Genomic DNA, 19,519 nt, shown 5'->3' with positions numbered 1-19,519 from the left:
GCAGCATTTGAGAAGATTTGTTTGAGATATAAATAATGCTGTTGCTCTTACAGTAGAAAACAAAGCTCACTGTATGCAGATCTGCACTCATAACAACAACTGCAGACACAGACTGCCACTTAGAATAAAAACTGCTCACTTTCTACAGATCTGCACTCATAACAACAACTGCAGACACAGACTGCCACTTAGAATAAAAACTGCTCACTTTCTACAGATCTGCACTCATAACAACTACAGACACAGACTGCCACTTAGAATAAAAACTGCTCACTTTCTACAGATCTGCACTCATAACAACTACAGACACAGACTGCCACTTAGAATAAAAACTGCTCACTTTCTACAGATCTGCACTCATAACAACAACTGCAGACACAGACTGCCACTTAGAATAAAAACTGCTCACTTTCTACAGATCTGCACTCATAACAACAACTGCAGACACAGACTGCCACTTAGAATAAAAACTGCTCACTTTCTACAGATCTGCACTCATAACAACAACTACAGACACAGACTGCCACTTAGAATAAAAACTGCTCACTTTCTACAGATCTGCACTCATAACAACAACTACAGACACAGACTGCCACTTAGAATAAAAACTGCTCACTTTCTACAGATCTGCACTCATAACAACAACTGCAGACACAGACTGCCACTTAGAATAAAAACTGCTCACTTTCTACAGATCTGCACTCATAACAACAACTACAGACACAGACTGCCACTTAGAATAAAAACTGCTCACTTTCTACAGATCTGCACTCATAACAACAACTACAGACACAGACTGCCACTTAGAATAAAAACTGCTCACTTTCTACAGATCTGCACTCATAACAACAACTACAGACACAGACTGCCACTTAGAATAAAAACTGCTCACTTTCTACAGATCTGCACTCATAACAACTACAGACACAGACTGCCACTTAGAATAAAAACTGCTCACTTTCTACAGATCTGCACTCATAACAACAACTACAGACACAGACTGCCACTTAGAATAAAAACTGCTCACTTTCTACAGATCTGCACTCATAACAACTACAGACACAGACTGCCACTTAGAATAAAAACTGCTCACTTTCTACAGATCTGCACTCATAACAACAACTACAGACACAGACTGCCACTTAGAATAAAAACTGCTCACTTTCTACAGATCTGCACTCATAACAACAACTGCAGACACAGACTGCCACTTAGAATAAAAACTGCTCACTTTCTACAGATCTGCACTCATAACAACTACAGACACAGACTGCCACTTAGAATAAAAACTGCTCACTTTCTACAGATCTGCACTCATAACAACAACTACAGACACAGACTGCCACTTAGAATAAAAACTGCTCACTTTCTACAGATCTGCACTCATAACAGCTACAGACACAGACTGCCACTTAGAATAAAAACTGCTCACTTTCTACAGATCTGCACTCATAACAACAACTGCAGACACAGACTGCCACTTAGAATAAAAACTGCTCACTTTCTACAGATCTGCACTCATAACAACAGCTACAGACACAGACTGCCACTTAGAATAAAAACTGCTCACTTTCTACAGATCTGCACTCATAACAACAACTGCAGACACAGACTGCCACTTAGAATAAAAACTGCTCACTTTCTACAGATCTGCACTCATAACAACAACTGCAGACACAGACTGCCACTTAGAATAAAAACTGCTCACTTTCTACAGATCTGCACTCATAACAACAGCTACAGACACAGACTGCCACTTAGAATAAAAACTGCTCACTTTCTACAGATCTGCACTCATAACAGCTACAGACACAGACTGCCACTTAGAATAAAAACTGCTCACTGTATGCAGATCTGCACTCATAACAACAACTGCAGACACAGACTGCCACTTAGAATAAAAACTGCTCACTTTCTACAGATCTGCACTCATAACAACAACTGCAGACACAGACTGCCACTTAGAATAAAAACTGCTCACTTTCTACAGATCTGCACTCATAACAACAACTGCAGACACAGACTGCCACTTAGAATAAAAACTGCTCACTTTCTACAGATCTGCACTCATAACAACAACTGCAGACACAGACTGCCACTTAGAATAAAAACTGCTCACTTTCTACAGATCTGCACTCATAACAACAACTGCAGACACAGACTGCCACTTAGAATAAAAACTGCTCACTTTCTACAGATCTGCACTCATAACTACAACTGCAGACACAGACTGCCACTTAGAATAAAAACTGCTCACTTTCTACAGATCTGCACTCATAACAACAACTACAGACACAGACTGCCACTTAGAATAAAAACTGCTCACTTTCTACAGATCTGCACTCATAACAACAACTGCAGACACAGACTGCCACTTAGAATAAAAACTGCTCACTTTCTACAGATCTGCACTCATAACAACAACTACAGACACAGACTGCCACTTAGAATAAAAACTGCTCACTTTCTACAGATCTGCACTCATAACAGCTACAGACACAGACTGCCACTTAGAATAAAAACTGCTCACTTTCTACAGATCTGCACTCATAACAACAACTGCAGACACAGACTGCCACTTAGAATAAAAACTGCTCACTTTCTACAGATCTGCACTCATAACTACAACTGCAGACACAGACTGCCACTTAGAATAAAAACTGCTCACTTTCTACAGATCTGCACTCATAACTACAACTGCAGACACAGACTGCCACATGATTCTACCAGACGTTGCCTAGGAAACCAGCATGCCTCCTCCCACTGTCTGCAATACTATACATTACAGTGCTTTAGATTTGCCGCTGTGCACGGCCCCCAAGGCTCAGCAGGAAGTAACTGCTGATTGGATATTCGTGTTCAGTGTGGAAAAATTTTTAAAAATGTGGGGGCGTTTTGAAAATATAACAAAACAGACTTTTTTATTTCTAAAAAAGTAACAATTTCTTATAGTTATACTTGCTTAGTTAGAATTTTAAATGTATTAACGTATACTTTGTGAATAGTAGTTTATTTATATCTGCAAAAAAGGGACTTTTATTATGGACCTTTAATAGTGCAAGTATTTTTTTTAATGGTTTTATATTTTATGTGCACTTTGTTAGCTACAGATTGTTTTGTCATGTTGTATTAAGATGATACTATGAATGAATTTTAAAATTGTATCCTTTATTCTACTTCTTAGTAAATATATTTGAATATTCGCATGTGTTTCACTCCATTTTAGGATTAATATAAAATGATCCGTCTTCTTTTAAGAAGTTCTGAGATAGCAGGCGAATGCAACAGAAATCACTTATTAAGCGACTTTTAAGGTTCTCTGTATTAAAAACAGGAGCCTACGACCTCCTCCTAAGAACCAAATGTGATCCCTCAATTGGAAGGGAAACAGGTGCCTTTCAAATGAAGGGGGTCACATGTCCAGAGGTAGCTAACAGGCAACCAGCCATTCCTATATACATAGGAATCAAATAATGAGGATGGGTTAGCACTTCACTAGCCATCCCCACAATATAGAGAGCATTGTAAAACCCCTTATTTGAAAGGGGCAATCCTCCTTGTTGAAACAAATGGTTATGTGCCTGTCCAGCGTCTAAAATATTACAATTACAGTAACAATTACAGCATTATACAAATGAATGCTTAGATACAAATGAATGCTTAGATTGTTGCCATATCGACTTGCACGCTCCAAGGTCCTGGAATATTGCTTTTGTTTTATGTGAGGCTATACACACAGGAGGCACCTCGGCTTGCACTGTAGTATTGACACGGCTGGAGAAACAATGGCCGCTTTCCAGGAGGTGCGGCCCTCTCAGTATCTTATGTGTCTCTCTTTATGCTTCTACAAATGAAGGGGGCCCGGCAACAATAAAGCAGCTCCTATCTCCCCACTCCATAACTGAAATAGACTGAAAAAACCCTCATTTGAAAGAGGGAGGTCCCACCATTCAAATGAGGAGGTTAAAAACCCTATACCTGTCAGGTGGCTATAGTTATATTTTAAAGTGTTTGCCCTGTTAAAAAGCATGGCTTGTGTTTGCCCTGTCTGATCATTTCCCATATGTCACTAACAATATTGTGGACTACATCCTCTGAGTTTCTCGCTTTCTTCTCCAAGTACAAAAGACTACAGCAGTTTCAACACAAGGTTTAAAAATGCCTAAGCGGTGAAAGAGTTAAACCACTCACACAAATAAGATGCAGATATCTTTGTAAGTTTAGGACAAATCAGTCTAAGACAATGGTTAACTGGACCTGTGAACTGCATCACAGGAGCACGTTTTCTACCCCTTATGCTATCTGGACACCTCACAATTGCTTTAGTGTTTTGATTTTCTTTTAATTTACTTCATGAAGGGACATCAGTCAAAAATATAATTTATGTTTACCTGATAAATTCATTTCTTTCAAGGGGCAGTAAACTTACAAACTAATGTTATAGCTTACCGGCAGACTTATACATTAGAGTATTGCAGATAAATTTTATGTAAAAGCTCCCTTTTCTAGAACGCTGCTCCTTGCTCTACTGAGCGGGTCTGGTTTTTCCACAGTGCATCGCGGCAACACTGTCTAGTCACAATGAATGTAGCTCGCTCCCAGTTTTCCTTTGTGAAAAGCACACTGGTCTAAAAGAGGCTGCTTCCGGGTGGTAAATCGCCATAGAACTAGCTGATGAGCTGTTGTTCGTTCATGGTAGAGCGCTTCTCTATTTGTATGCAAATTAATATGACCCTGGGGAAGTCTCCCTATGGGTGATGGGGAAAACCAGACGTGGACTCCTTGCCCAGTGTGCTTAGAGGAATGTGGCTGCACCTCACTGACGAGGCCCATAGGCCGAAACGATCGTCTGGGGTTGTCATGTTCCTTGTTCAGAGGAGAATTGCCTGGTATTTCGAGGCTGGACCGACCTTAATTGGCGGGATCAGACTGATATACTTCAGGAAAGTTTTCCTTTGTGAAAAGCACACTGGTCTAAAAGAGGCTGCTTCCGTGTGGTAAATCGCCATAGAACTAGCTGATGAGCTGTTGTTTGTTCCTGGTAGAGCGCTTCTCTCTTTGTATGCAAATTAATATGACCCTGGGGAAGTCTCCCTATGGGTTATGGGGGAAACCAGACGTGGACTCCTTGCCCAGTGTGCTTAGAGGAATGTGGCTGCACCTCACTGACGAGGCCCATAGGAGGCCGAAACGATCGTCTGGGGTTGTCATGTTCCTTGTTCAGAGGAGAATTGCCTGGTATTTCGGGACTGGACTGACCTTAATTGGCGGGATCAGACTGATATACTTCAGGAAAGTTTTCCTTTGTGAAAAGCACACTGGTCTAAAAGAGGCTGCTTCCGGGTGGTAAATTGCCATAGAACTAGCTGATGAGCTGTTGTTTGTTCCTGGTAGAGCGCTTCTCTCTTTGTATGCAAATTAATATGACCCTGGGGAAGTCTCCCTATGGGTGATGGGGGAAACCAGACGTGGACTGCTTGCACAGTGTGCTTAGAGGAATGTGGCTGCACCTCACTGACGAGGCCCATAGGAGGCCGAAACGATCGTCTGAGGTTGTCATGTTCCTTGCTCAGAGGAGAATTGCCTGGTATTTCGGGACTGGACTGACCTTAATTGGCGGGATCAGACTGATATACTTCAGGAAAGTTTTCCTTTGTGAAAAGCACACTGGTCTAAAAGAGGCTGCTTCCGGGTGGTAAATTGCCATAGAACTAGCTGATGAGCTGTTGTTTGTTCCTGGTAGAGCGCTTCTCTCTTTGTATGCAAATTAATATGACCCTGGGGAAGTCTCCCTATGGGTGATGGGGGAAACCAGACGTGGACTGCTTGCACAGTGTGCTTAGAGGAATGTGGCTGCACCTCACTGACGAGGCCCATAGGAGGCCAAAACGATCGTCTGAGGTTGTCATGTTCCTTGTTCAGAGGAGAATTGCCTGGTATTTCGGGACTGGACTGACCTTAATTGGCGGGATCAGACTGATATACTTCAGGAAAGTTTTCCTTTGTGAAAAGCACACTGGTCTAAAAGAGGCTGCTTCCGGGTGGTAAATCGCCATAGAACTAGCTGATGAGCTGTTGTTTGTTCCTGGTAGAGCGCTTCTCTCTTTGAAGGAAAATTAATATGACCCTGGGGAAGTCTCCCTATGGGTGATGGGGGAAACCAGACGTGGACTGCTTGCACAGTGTGCTTAGAGGAATGTGGCTGCACCTCACTGACGAGGCCCATAGGAGGCGAAACGATCGTCTGAGGTTGTCATGTTCCTTGTTCAGAGGAGAATTGCCTGGTATTTCGGGACTGGACTGACCTTAATTGGCGGGATCAGACTGATATACTTCAGGAAAGTTTTCCTTTGTGAAAAGCACACTGGTCTAAAAGAGGCTGCTTCCAGGTGGTAAATCGACATAGAACTAGCTGATGAGCTGTTGTTCGTTCCTGGTAGAGCGCTTCTCTCTTTGTATGCATCTTTTTATACTATAGTCTTCCTGATCCCTATGCAATTTACGGCATTTTCTAGATTTAATTTCAGTTTGTAACTTGGAAATGATATTTTTCGTCTCATCATTCAGCTTACTAAAGTTAAAATAATTTTCAAAATTATTAACTGTTGTTAATGCTGTTTCAACTTCAAGTTTTAACTTCTCTAATCTTTTTCTAATCTTTTGTCATTTCTCTTAACCATCATGTCCATAAGATCTAAGGACACACCTGTTAATTTATTATTCCAATCCTTTAAAAAGGTATCAGGGTCCTCATCCTCTTTTGTACTGGGCCCTGGGTCAAGATGCAAACGTAAACCCCTAGGTATCATTTTACTAATGATACAGTTGTTAAGGCTAGAGTTTTCAGCCCTAGCCTTGATTTGTCTACCCAATACATACTTATATTTTTTAAAAGCAGCATAGACATTCGTCTGTGTCAGAGCTTTCCGTTGCTCCTTTTTGTTTCAAAGACTCATTAAGCTCAGCTTCCCACTGAGCATCTGAGAAGGTGTGTGCCATATTTGTGTCACAGAAGGTGTATGCCATATTTGTGTCACAGAAGGTGTGTGCCATATTTGTGTCACAGAAGGTGTGTGCCATATTTGTGTCACAGAAGGTGTGTGCCATATTTGTGTCACAGAAGGTGTGTGCCATATTTGTGTCACAGAAGGTGTGTGCCATATTTGTGTCACAGAAGGTGTGTGCCATATTTGTGTCACAGAAGGTGTATGCCATATTTGTGTCACAGAAGGTGTATGCCATATTTGTGTCACAGAAGGTGTATGCCATATTTGTGTCACAGAAGGTGTGTGCCATATTTGTGTCACAGAAGGTGTATGCTATATTTGTGTCACAGAAGGTGTGTGCCATATTTGTGTCACAGAAGGTGTGTGCCATATTTGTGTCACAGAAGGTGTATGCTATATTTGTGTCACAGAAGGTGTATGCCATATTTGTGTCACAGAAGGTGTGTGCCATATTTGTGTCACAGAAGGTGTGTGCCATATTTGTGTCACAGAAGGTGTGTGCCATATTTGTGTCACAGAAGGTGTATGCTATATTTGTGTCACAGAAGGTGTATGCTATATTTGTGTCACAGAAGGTGTATGCCATATTTGTGTCACAGAAGGTGTGTGCCATATTTGTGTCACAGAAGGTGTGTGCCATATTTGTGTCACAGAAGGTGTGTGCCATATTTGTGTCACAGAAGGTGTGTGCCATATTTGTGTCACAGAAGGTGTGTGCCATATTTGTGTCACAGAAGGTGTGTGCCATATTTGTGTCACAGAAGGTGTGTGCCATATTTGTGTCACAGAAGGTGTGTGCCATATTTGTGTCACAGAAGGTGTATGCCATATTTGTGTCACAGAAGGTGTGTGCCATATTTGTGTCACAGAAGGTGTGTGCCATATTTGTGTCACAGAAGGTGTATGCTATATTTGTGTCACAGAAGGTGTATGCTATATTTGTGTCACAGAAGGTGTATGCCATATTTGTGTCACAGAAGGTGTATGCCATATTTGTGTCACAGAAGGTGTATGCTATATTTGTGTCACAGAAGGTGTATGCCATATTTGTGTCACAGAAGGTGTATGCCATATTTGTGTCACAGAAGGTGTATGCTATATTTGTGTCACAGAAGGTGTATGCCATATTTGTGTCACAGAAGGTGTATGCTATATTTGTGTCACAGAAGGTGTATGCTATATTTGTGTCACAGAAGGTGTATGCCATATTTGTTTGATACATCTTCTGAAAATAAATAATAATATATATATATATATATATATATATATATATATATATATATATATATATATATATATATATAGAGAGAGAGAGAGAGAGAGAGAGAGAATATATATTTAAAAATACATATAACAGTTTCCCCTTTATGAAGAACATTGGAATGTAAAATATTTACAATATAAACACAGGAAAACATATTAATAAATATTAAAATTGAATAAAAATGATTTTTCATGTTATTAGGTATTTGAGTGGAAATGGCTTCAAAGTATATATACATATGTATATATGTAATTATACATATATACAGTATATATGTATGTATATGCATTAGTCCTTTCCATTCAAATACCTTGTCATATACCATAAAACTTTTAATCCTTATAACTTTGTTTTTAATATTTATATGAATATTTTTTTTATCAGATAGATGGTGTATAAATGAGTGTAACATTTTATTTTATTTATGTTGTGTTTGGTGCAACTTTTTATTTAATTTAGTTTGTGCCCATGCCATTAGTGCACAATATTTCAATATTGCACGCTCTCCAACATTAGCCCGCCTCATGTAATTAGCTCTTAAGTGTTTAATCCCTTTGTAGGGATTAATCATATAGTTATATACAGGGATTAATCATAGCAATAGTGCAATAATATAACAATAGAGCTTTTTTTAATTTTTTACACTTTTAGGTCCCTTTAACCAGATATAGGGAATCTTTGAGGGAAGAACGACTACTCTTCTCCCCCCACCCCCCCACCCCCCACCATTTCCAAAGCTCTAATCATTGAAAGGAACACATCTCTGGAAGTCTAACAAGAAAACATTTATTCAGGACATCACATATTTAAAAAAGAAAAAAAACCACACACACACTTTAAAATGCCAATTAGCCAAAACTAGATATATTGTGAAATGGGAATAATTAGTGAATTTAAAATAACACAGTGAGAAGTGTTTACATGGAATTTACCATTTATTTTAAAATGAATTATATCAAGATTAAAAATAAATAAATCTTAACGGGGTCATTAAGCCCTGGCTGAAGAAGGGGTTAACGACCCCGAAACATCACAGGAGTGTTTTGAAAATAAAAATCTTTTGGACAGATTACGAGTTTTGCGTTATGAGCGGCTCTGTAATAACTTGCTTTGAGCACCATACCGCACACAAATACCAGCGCTGCTTTGAGCTGTTTTACGTGTTTGTGCACGATTTCCCCATAGACATCAATGGGGAGAGCCGGCTAAAAAAAAGGCTAACACCTGCAATAAAGGTGCGTAAAGCTCCGTAACGCAGCCCCAATGATTCCTATGGGGAAAGAAAATGTATGTTTACACTTAACACCCTAACATAAAACCCGAGTCTAAACACCTCTAATCTGCTGCCCCTAACATCGCCGACACCTACATTACACTTATTAACCCTTAATCTGCCCGACACCTACATTACACTTCTTAACCCCTAATCAGCTGCCCCCAATGTAGTCACTACCTACATTACACTAATTAACCCCTAATCTGCCGCCCCAAATGTCGCCGCCATCTACATAAATTTATTAACCCCTAATCTGCCGCCCCCAACGTCGCCGTCACATACATAAATTTATTAACCCCTAATCTGCCGCCCCCAACGTCGCCGCCGCCGCCACTATACTAAAGTTATTAGCCCCTAAACCTCTGGCCTCCCACATAACTAAATAAATATATTAACCCCTAAACCTAACCCAAACCCTAACACCCCTAACTTAAATATAATTAAAATAAATAAAAATAAAAATTACAATCATTAACTAAATAATTCCTATTTAAAACTAAATACTTACCTATAAAATAAACCCTAAGCTAGCTACAATATAACTAATAGTTACATTGTAGCTATCTTAACTGTGAAATAAAAATAAATACTAAGTTTGTATTTATTTTAACTAGGTAGATTAGTTAGTAAATAGTTATTAACTATTTACTAACTACCTAGTTAAAATAAATACAAATTTACCTGTAAAATAAAACCTAACCTGTCTTACACTAGCACCTAACCTTACACTACAATTAAATACATTACATGAATTAAATATAATTAACTAAATTACAAAAAATAAAAAAGAAATTATCAAATATTTAAACTAATTACACCTAATCTAATAGCCCTATCAAAATAAAAAAGCCCCCCCCCCAATAAAAAACCCTAGCCTAACCTAAACTGCCAATAGCCCTTAATCAGCTCTTAACCTGTAAAAAAAAATACAAACAACCCCCCAACAGTAAAACCCACCACCCACACAACCAACCCCCCCCCCAAAAAAAAAATACTTAAAAAACCTAAGCTCCCCATTGCCCTGAAAAGGGCATTTGGATGGGCATTGTCCTTAAAAAGGCATTTAGCTCTTTTTTGTTGCCCAAAGACCCTAAGCTAAAAATAAAACCCACCCAAGAAACCCTTAAAAAAACCTAACACTAACGCTCGAAGATCCACTTACAGTTTTTGAAGACCGGACATCCATCCTCATCCAAGCGGGCAGAAGTCCTCAACAAAGCCGGGAGAAGTCTTTATCCAAGCGGCAAGAAGTCGTCCTCAAGGCGGGCAGAAGTCTTCATCCAGACAGCATCTTCTATCTTCATCCATCCGATGCGGAGCGGCTCCATCTTCAGGACATCCGGCGCGGAGCATCCTCTTCTTTCGACTCCTCTTGAAAAATGAAGTTTCCTTTAAATTACATCATCCAAGATGGCGTCCCTTGAATTCCGATTGGCTTTAATTCTATTGGCTGATTGGATCAGCCAATAGGATTGAAGCTCAATCCTATTGGCTGATTGGATCAGCCAATAGGATTTTTTTACCCAATCCTATTGGCTGATTGCATCAGCCAATAGGATTTTTTACCCTTTAATTCCGATTGGCTGATAGAATTCTATCAGCCAATCGGAATTTAAGGGACGCTATCTTGGATGACGTCATTTAAAGGAAACTTCATTCTTCAAGAGGAGTCGAAAGAAGAGGATGCTCCGCGCCGGAAGGATGAAGACAGAAGATGCTGTCTAGATGAAGACTTCTGCCCGCCTTGAGGACGACTTCTTGCCGCTTGGATAAAGACTGCTCCCGGCTTTGTTGAGGACTTCTTGCCGCTTCGATGAGGACTTCTGCCCGCTTGGATGAGGATGGATGTCCGGTCTTCAAAAACTGTAAGTGGATCTTTGGGGGTTAGTGTTAGTTTTTTTAAGGGTTTCTTGGGTGGGTTTTATTTTTAGCTTAGGGACTTTGGGCAACGAAAAAGAGCTAAATGCCTTTTTAAGGGCAATGCCTATCCAAATGCCCTTTTCAGGGCAATGGGGAGCTTAAGTTTTTTAGGTAGGTTTTTTTTGGGGGGGAGGGTTGGTTGTGTGGGTGGTGGGTTTTACTGTTGGGGGTTTGTTTGTATTTTTTTTTTTTTTTTTTTTTTTTTTACAGGTAAAAGAGCTGATTTTCTTTGGGGCAATGCCCCGCAAAAGGCCCTTTTAAGGGCTATTGGCAGTTTAGTTTAGGCTAGGGTTCTTTTTTATTTTGGTGGGGCTTTTTTATTTTGATAGGGCTATTAGATTAGGTGTAATTAGTTTAAATATTTGATAATTTATTTTATCTTTTTTTGCAATTTAGTTAATTGTATTTAATTAATGTAATTTATTTAATTTTATTGTAATGTTAGGTGTTAGTGTAAGACAGGTTAGGTTTTATTTTACAGGTAAATTTGTATTTATTTTAACTAGGTAGTTAGTAAATAGTTAATAACCATTTACTAACTAATCTACCTATTTAAAATAAATACAAACTTAGCTGCGACATAAAAATAAAACCTAAGATAGCTACAATGTAACTATTAGTTATATTGTAGCTAGCTTAGGGTATTTAGTTTTAAATAGGAATTATTTAGTTAATTATAGGAATTTTTATTTTGGTTTATTTTAATTATATTTAAGTTAGGGGTGTTATAGTTAGATTTAGGGGTTAATAACTTTAGTATGTTGGGGGCAGCAGATTAGGGGTTAATAATATTTAACTAGTGTTTGCGATGCGGGCGGCGGTTTAGGGGTTAATATGTTTATTATAGTGGCGGCGATGTCCGGAGCGGCAGATTAAAGGTTAATATTTTTATTATAGTGTTAGCGATGTGGGAGGGCCTCGGTTTAGGGGTTAATAGGTAGTTTATGGGTGTTAGTGTACTTTGTAACACTTTAGTTATGTGTTTTATGCTACAGCTTTGTAGCGCAAAACCCATAACTACTGACTTTAGATGGCGGAACGAATCTTGTCGGTATAGGCTGTACCACTCACTTTTTGGCCTCCAAGGCAAAACTCGTAATACCGGCGCTATGGAAGTCCCATTGAAAGGTGCGGTAGTTGCGTTGCGTTACAGCCAAAAAGGTATGCGGTACAGCTATACCTACAAGACTCGTAATAGCAGCGGTAGTGAAAAAGCAGCGTTATGAGCCATAACGCAAAACTCGTAATCTGGCCGTTTGTTTTCTTAAAAAATCCAGTGAGTGCCGCTTCCCATTTATGACTATTGTGAGGTATTTGTTGGATATATATGTGTATATATATATATATATATATATATATACACACATATATGTATATATATATATATATATATATATATATATATACACACACACACATACATACATATACAGTCATGTGAAAAAGAAAGTACACCCTCTTTGAATTCTACGGTTTTATTTATCAGTGAAAAAACTAAGTACGCCCTTACTGCTTCCATAGGAATTAAGAAGCTAAGTAGCAGCCAGGTTCTGCTAATCAAATGCCCTTGATTAATTGATCATCAGCAAGTGTTACCACCTTTATAAAAGCCAATGTTTTAGCAGTTTGCTGGTCTGGAGCATTCAGGGGTGTGTTCACACAATGCCAAGGAGGAAAGACATCAGCAATGATCTTAGAGAAGCAATTGTTTCAAACCATCTATCTGTGAAAGGGATATAAGGCCATTTCCAAAAATTTAAATGTATGTATTGGGTACTTGTAAAGCGCGGCTAATTACCAGTAAGGGTCTCAAGGCGCTGCTCATTTAATCGACCTCAGAAGGATTAAAGGCTAAGTGGACTTCGTCGGGGATCGAACCTGCAACCCTTGGGTTGCTACAGAGCTCAGTCACAGTGCATTAGCATGCTGAGCTATCTGTCCGGCAGTCCCTCATTCTATAGTGAGACAAATTATTCACAAGTGGAAAACATTCAATACAGTTTCCAATCTTCCCAGCAGTGTACGTGCCAGCAAATTCACCCCAAGGTCAAGACCTGCTAAGGACCAGATGATTGTTATTATGTCCTGATACGCAAAACCATAGAATTCAAAGAGGGTGTACTTTCTTTTTCACATGACTATATATATGTATGTGTGTGTGTGTGTGTATATATATATATATATATATATATAAATCATTACAAGTAAGAACATTTAATTCTGAACACAAAGTTAAACAACAATAATAATCTAAAATATTTAATATTTAAAATATAATGGTTTGAAATATAATAGTACAGCACGTGGTATCTTCAACTTTATTTTGATAGTGTTTTTTATATATTTTAAGGGGGGGGGGAGAATATCTAGATATAAACTCTGGATGTTTCTTGGGAATGCTATAAAGGGAAACCAGAGAAGAGGGCCAGCAGGCTGCTGTGAGTCTAGTTACCTGGAATGGCTCCAGATGAGAGAAGCTCGATGCTGTTTATTTTCCCCTGCTCGTACAGCGCCACCTGCTCGACAAGCTTTTGCTTGGCTGGGTTCATGACGATCTGGTGATGTGGCAAGCAAACTAGGAAAAGAACAGACACTGGGTTATGTTTATACGGACACTCACTCTGTCCAAACTGTACGTGCAGAATCACTGAAAGATGTCCAGTATATTGTTATTTGACATAACCGGTTTTCACATCTAATAACTTAACTAGCATTGTTTAAGTAAATCTAAATGTTAGAAAACAATTAGAGGATTTAGAGGCTAACTGGGCTTAACATTATTATTTTTTTTTTATATGCATAGTATACGCCAGTAAACACTAGAGAGGCCAAAAAGCTATTTCTGTAACCTGCAAATTAAATAGCCCATTAAGGAAATTTGCAGCATTTTGAAAACCTAGGTTTTTGGCCTCCCTAGGGAGTGTGAGACTAAGCACATTATTTCTCACACAAAAGCAAGATGTGTTTAATGTCCCAACATTACTAAAGATAATAATAAAATAATACATTTGTTAAAAGTACTTAGGAATATAATTGTGCATTATTTTCCAGTCTCTCAAATAAGGTTATCTTATCTCCTCTGTTGTGGCTAGTTATGCACAGATCAAACAATCACTCCAAGGCCCTCGATATTTGAAACATCGCCAGAAAGATGGAAAAATGCCTTTTGGCCTTGCCAAACACACAGGCTGTTGGTCTGGCAAGATATTTGGAAAAAGAAAGGGGCTGAACCGCAAAGTGTCGGCGAGTGACGTTTTGCCTCCCAATGAAAACAATAGGAATCACTGCTTCTGCAAAAGGCCATCGACATTACCACTTGTCAGCAATCTCAGCAGGGGGGGAGTATTTAAAGTGTTCCTTCACAGCACAGAAAGTACACTAAGAGAAACAAAAACTGTTTCTGTGTAGGAACCCTTAAAATAATACATACCTAACCTAACTGTGACTAAACCTACTCTACCTGCCTCACACTGGAAAATCTTGCCACTGAAAAGGTGGCGAGACAAATCTGGCTGAAACCATATATCTAACCTGCAGGGCTACCCTTGGGATGCATTACTGGTGATGTATCCCAATTAAATGCAGCTAACTCCTACAGAACGCCTATCTCTACGCCATGTCTTCACTATATCTGACTAATAAAGATAAAAAACAAAACCTACCTATTATAACTACAGGAGCTATGTTGCTACATTTATATACAATGTTTAAATGATATGCATGTTCTTCTATAATGCATATCAATCTAAGTATTGTATAGATTTAAAAAAATATTATGTGCTCTTTTTATTATTTTAAACATCAATACATAAATTAAAATATATATTTATGTTATAAAAAAACATAATTTATGTAAGAACTTACCTGATAAATTCATTTATTTTATAATGGCAAGAGTCCATGAGCTAGTGACGTATGGGATATACAATCCTACCATGAGGGTCAAAGTTTCCCAAACCTCAAGTGCCTATAAATACACCTCCCACCACACTCACACCTTAGTTTAACGTATAACCAAGTAGTGAGGTATAAAAAGGAGTAAAAAAGCATACAAAAAAAGAGGAACTGGAAATAATATTGTGCTTTTATACAAAAAAATATAACCACCAAAAACAGAGTGGGCCTCATGGACTCTTGCCATTATGAAAGAAATTAGTTTATCAGGTAAGTTCTTACATAAATTATGTTTTCTTTCATGTAAATGGCAAAAGTCCATGAGCTAGTGACGTATGGGATAAAATACCCAAGATGTGGAAGTCCACAGAAGAGTCACTAGAGGGAGGGATAAAATAAAAAACAGCCATTTCCGCTGAGAAATTAAATCCAAAAAATATGTTTTTCTCTTAAATTTCAAGAAAAAAACAAAGTATAAATAGAAGAATCAAACTGAGACAGCTGCCTGAAGAACTTTTCTACCAAGGCTACTTCAGAAGAAGCAAATACATCAAAATGGTAAAATTTAGTAAATGTATGCAAAAAAGACCAAGTTGCTGCTTTGCAAATCTAATCACCTGAAACTTGATTCTTAAAAGTCCAAAAAGTAGCAACTGATCTAGTAGAATGAGCCGAGATTTGTCCCTTCAAATAACTTGCAGACAAGCCTTTATCCAAACCATCCGGAAGAAATTGTAAAATTCTAGGAATTCTAAAAGAATGCCAAGAGAATTTATGAGAAGAACACCATGAAATATAGGTTTTCCAAACCCGATAATAAATCTTCCTTGAAACAGACTTACGAGCCTGCAACATAGTATTAATCACTGAGTCAGAGAAACCTCTATGACTAAGCACTAAGCGTTTAATCTTCATACCTTCAAATTTAGCAATTTGAGATCCTGATGGAAAAACGGCCCTTGAGACAGAAGGTCTGGCCTTAAAGGAAGTGGCCAAGGTTGACAACTGGACATCCGGACAAGATCCGCATACCAAAACCTGTGAGGCCATGCTGGTGCTATCAGAAACACATGCGATTGTTCCATTATGATCTTGGATATCACCCTTGGAAGAAGAACCAGAGGCGGAAAAATATAAGCAAGTTGGTAAGACCAAGGAACTGCTAAAGCATCGACCATCTCCGCCTGAGGATCCCTGGACCTGGAAAGGTACCTGGGAAGTTTCTTGTTTAGATGGGAAGCCATCAGATCTATTTCTGGAAGACCCCACATCTGTCCAATCTAAAAAGACACATCTGGATGGAGAGACCACTCCCCCGGATGCAATATCTGACGGCTGAGATAATCCGCTTCCAAATTCTCTACACCTGGGATATGAATCGCAGAAATTAGACAAGAGTTGGATTCCGCCCAAAAAAGTATCCATGATACCTCTTTCATTGCTAATAGACTGCGAGTCCCTCCCTGATGATTGACATATGCTACAGTTGTTATATTGTCTGTCTGAAAGCAAATGAAAAGCTCTCTTTAATAGAGTCCAAGCCTGAAGAGCCCTGAAAATAGAACAGAGTTCTAAGATATTGATTGGTAACCTCACATCTAGAGCTTATGCTGTCAGAGACCCCCAGTCAGCTCCTTAACCTGAAAGACTTGCATCTGTTGAGACTACAGTCCAGGAAGGACGAACAGAAGAGGCCCCTTTAACAATACGATGATGGTCTAACCACCAAGTCAGAGAGAGTAGAATGCTGGGATTTAAGAATATCAATTGTGATATCAGAGTATAATCCCTGCACCATTGATTCAGCATGCAAAGCTGCAGAGGTCTCATATGAAAACAAGCAAAGGGGATCGCGTCCGAAGCTGCAGTCATGAGACCTAAAACTTCCATGCACATAGCCACTGAAGGGAATGATCGATACTGAAGGTTTTAGACAGGCAGAAACCAATTTCATTCATCTCTTTTCTGTTAAAGACACCAGAGTCATGGACACTGAATCTATCTGAAAACCTAAAAAGGTGACCCTTGTCTGAGGAATCAAGAAACTCTTTGGTAAATTGATCCTCCAACCATGTCTTTGAAGAAACAACACTAGTTGATTCGTGTTAGATTCTGCTAAATGAAAAGATTGAGCTAGTACCAAGATATCGTCCAAATAAGGAAACACCGCAATACCCTGCTCTCTGATTACAGATAGAAGGGCACCGAGAACCTTCAAAAAGATTCTTGGAGCTGTCGCTAGGCCAAATGGAAGAGCGACAAATTGGTAATGCTTGTCTAGAAAAGAGAATCTCAGAAACCAATAGTGATCTTGATGAATCGTAATGTGAAGATAAGCGTCCTGTAAATCTATTGTGGACATGTAATGACCTTGCTGAACAAAAGGCAGAATAGTCCTTATAGTCACCATTTTGAAAGTTGAGACCCTTACAAAACTATTCAAAAACCTCAGATCCAGAACTGGTCTTAATGAATTTTCTTTCTTTGGGACAATGAATAGATTTGAATAAAAACCCAGACCCTGTTCCTCAAGCGGAACTGGTATAATCACCCCTAAAAGCTCCAGATCTGAAACGCACTTCAGAAAAGCCTGAGCTTTCACAGGATTTGTTGGAATGTGAGAGAGAAAGAATCTTATCACAGGAGGTCTTATTCTGAAACCTATTCAATACCCTTGAGAGACAATGCTCTGAATATACTGATTCTGAACAGAATCTGCCCAAATGTTTTAAAATAATGTCAATTTGCCCCCCACCAGTTGAACTGGATTGAGGGCCCCACCATCATGCAGTCTTGGGGGCTGGCTTTGGTTTCTTATAAGGCTTGGATTTATTCCAACTAAAAGATGGCTTCCAATTGGAACTAGAGTCCTTAGGGGAAGGAGTGGTTTTCTGTTCTCTATTCTGACGAAAGGAACGAAAAATATTAGAAGCTTTAGATTTACCCTTAGATTTTTTTTTATCTTGGAGCAAAACAACTCCCCCCCCCCCCTCCCCCCAGTGATAGTGGAAATAATAGAATCCAACTGAGAACCAAATAGATTATTACCCTGGAAAGATACAGATAGTAATCTAGATTTAGATACCATGTCAGCATTCCATGATTTAAGCCATAAAGCTCTTCTAGCTAAAATAGCTAAAGACCTAGATTTAACATCAATCTTGATGATATCAAAAATGGCATCACAGATAAAATTATTAGCATGTTAAAGCAAACGAACAATGCTAGACAAATCAGTATCTGCTTCCTGTTGTGCTAAGCTATCCAACCAAAAAGTTGATGCAGCCGTAACATCAGCCATAGAAATGGCAGGACTGAGAATATAACCAGAATGTAAATAAGCTTTCCTCAGATAAGATTCAATCTTCCTATCTAAAGGATCCTTAAAAGAAGTACTATCTTCCATAGGAATAGTAGTATGTTTGGCAAGAGTAGAAATAGCTCCATCAACCTTAGGGACTTTTCCCCAAAACTCCAAATTAGCCACTGGTAAAGGATATAACTTCTTAAAGGGACAGTATACACCAATTTTCATATAACTGCATGTAATAGACACTACTATAACTACTGATAAAGGCCTATATTGTGGGCGAAACGCGTTGACCAGAGCTGGTAAGCACAATTTCACTTTTCTTCTGTGGTGTCTGTACAATCTACACTATTGTTTATAATTTACATGTACACCCAGGAGGACACTCAACTGAGTCACCAGGATTCACCTGAGGAACACTTCTAGCAAAATCACAAGTTGGTCCACTATTTGCTATTTGGGATTATGTTGAAATAGTACCTTATTCGTTTTTATTGGATTAACCACTGGTGTTTTTTCTTAACTTTATTTATATATATATATATATATATATATATATATATATATATATATATAAGTATTACATACAGACCTAAACTATTTATTATATAGTATTACATATAGACCTAAACTATTTATTATTTAAGTATTACATACAGACCTAAACTATTTATTATTTAGTAAATATTACATACAGACCTAAACTATTTATTATATAATAGTATAACATACAGACCTAAACTATTTATTATATAATAGTATTACATACAGACCCAAACGGTTTATTATATAATACTACATATTATATAAGATTAAAACTATTATATAATATCACATATAGACCTAAA

At 38.5% G+C, this 19,519-nt stretch overlaps 1 protein-coding gene across 1 annotated transcript in view; it reads right to left on the bottom strand.

Annotated features, from left to right (window-relative positions):
• Nucleotides 1–19,519, bottom strand: part of IRAK1 (interleukin 1 receptor associated kinase 1) — a 351,555-nt gene that overhangs the window by 38,862 nt on the left and 293,174 nt on the right. Inside the window, exon 12 of the mRNA XM_053695661.1 lies at nt 13,920–14,042. Coding sequence (XP_053551636.1) covers nt 13,920–14,042 — 123 coding nt within the window. The remainder of the gene's footprint in view (nt 1–13,919; nt 14,043–19,519) is intronic.

Source organism: Bombina bombina, chromosome 12 (genome assembly GCF_027579735.1).
Source record: "Bombina bombina isolate aBomBom1 chromosome 12, aBomBom1.pri, whole genome shotgun sequence".
Taxonomy (NCBI): domain Eukaryota; kingdom Metazoa; phylum Chordata; class Amphibia; order Anura; family Bombinatoridae; genus Bombina; species Bombina bombina.
Note: the sequence above shows the minus strand (reverse complement) of the source record. Positions and strands in the feature narration are given on the sequence as shown.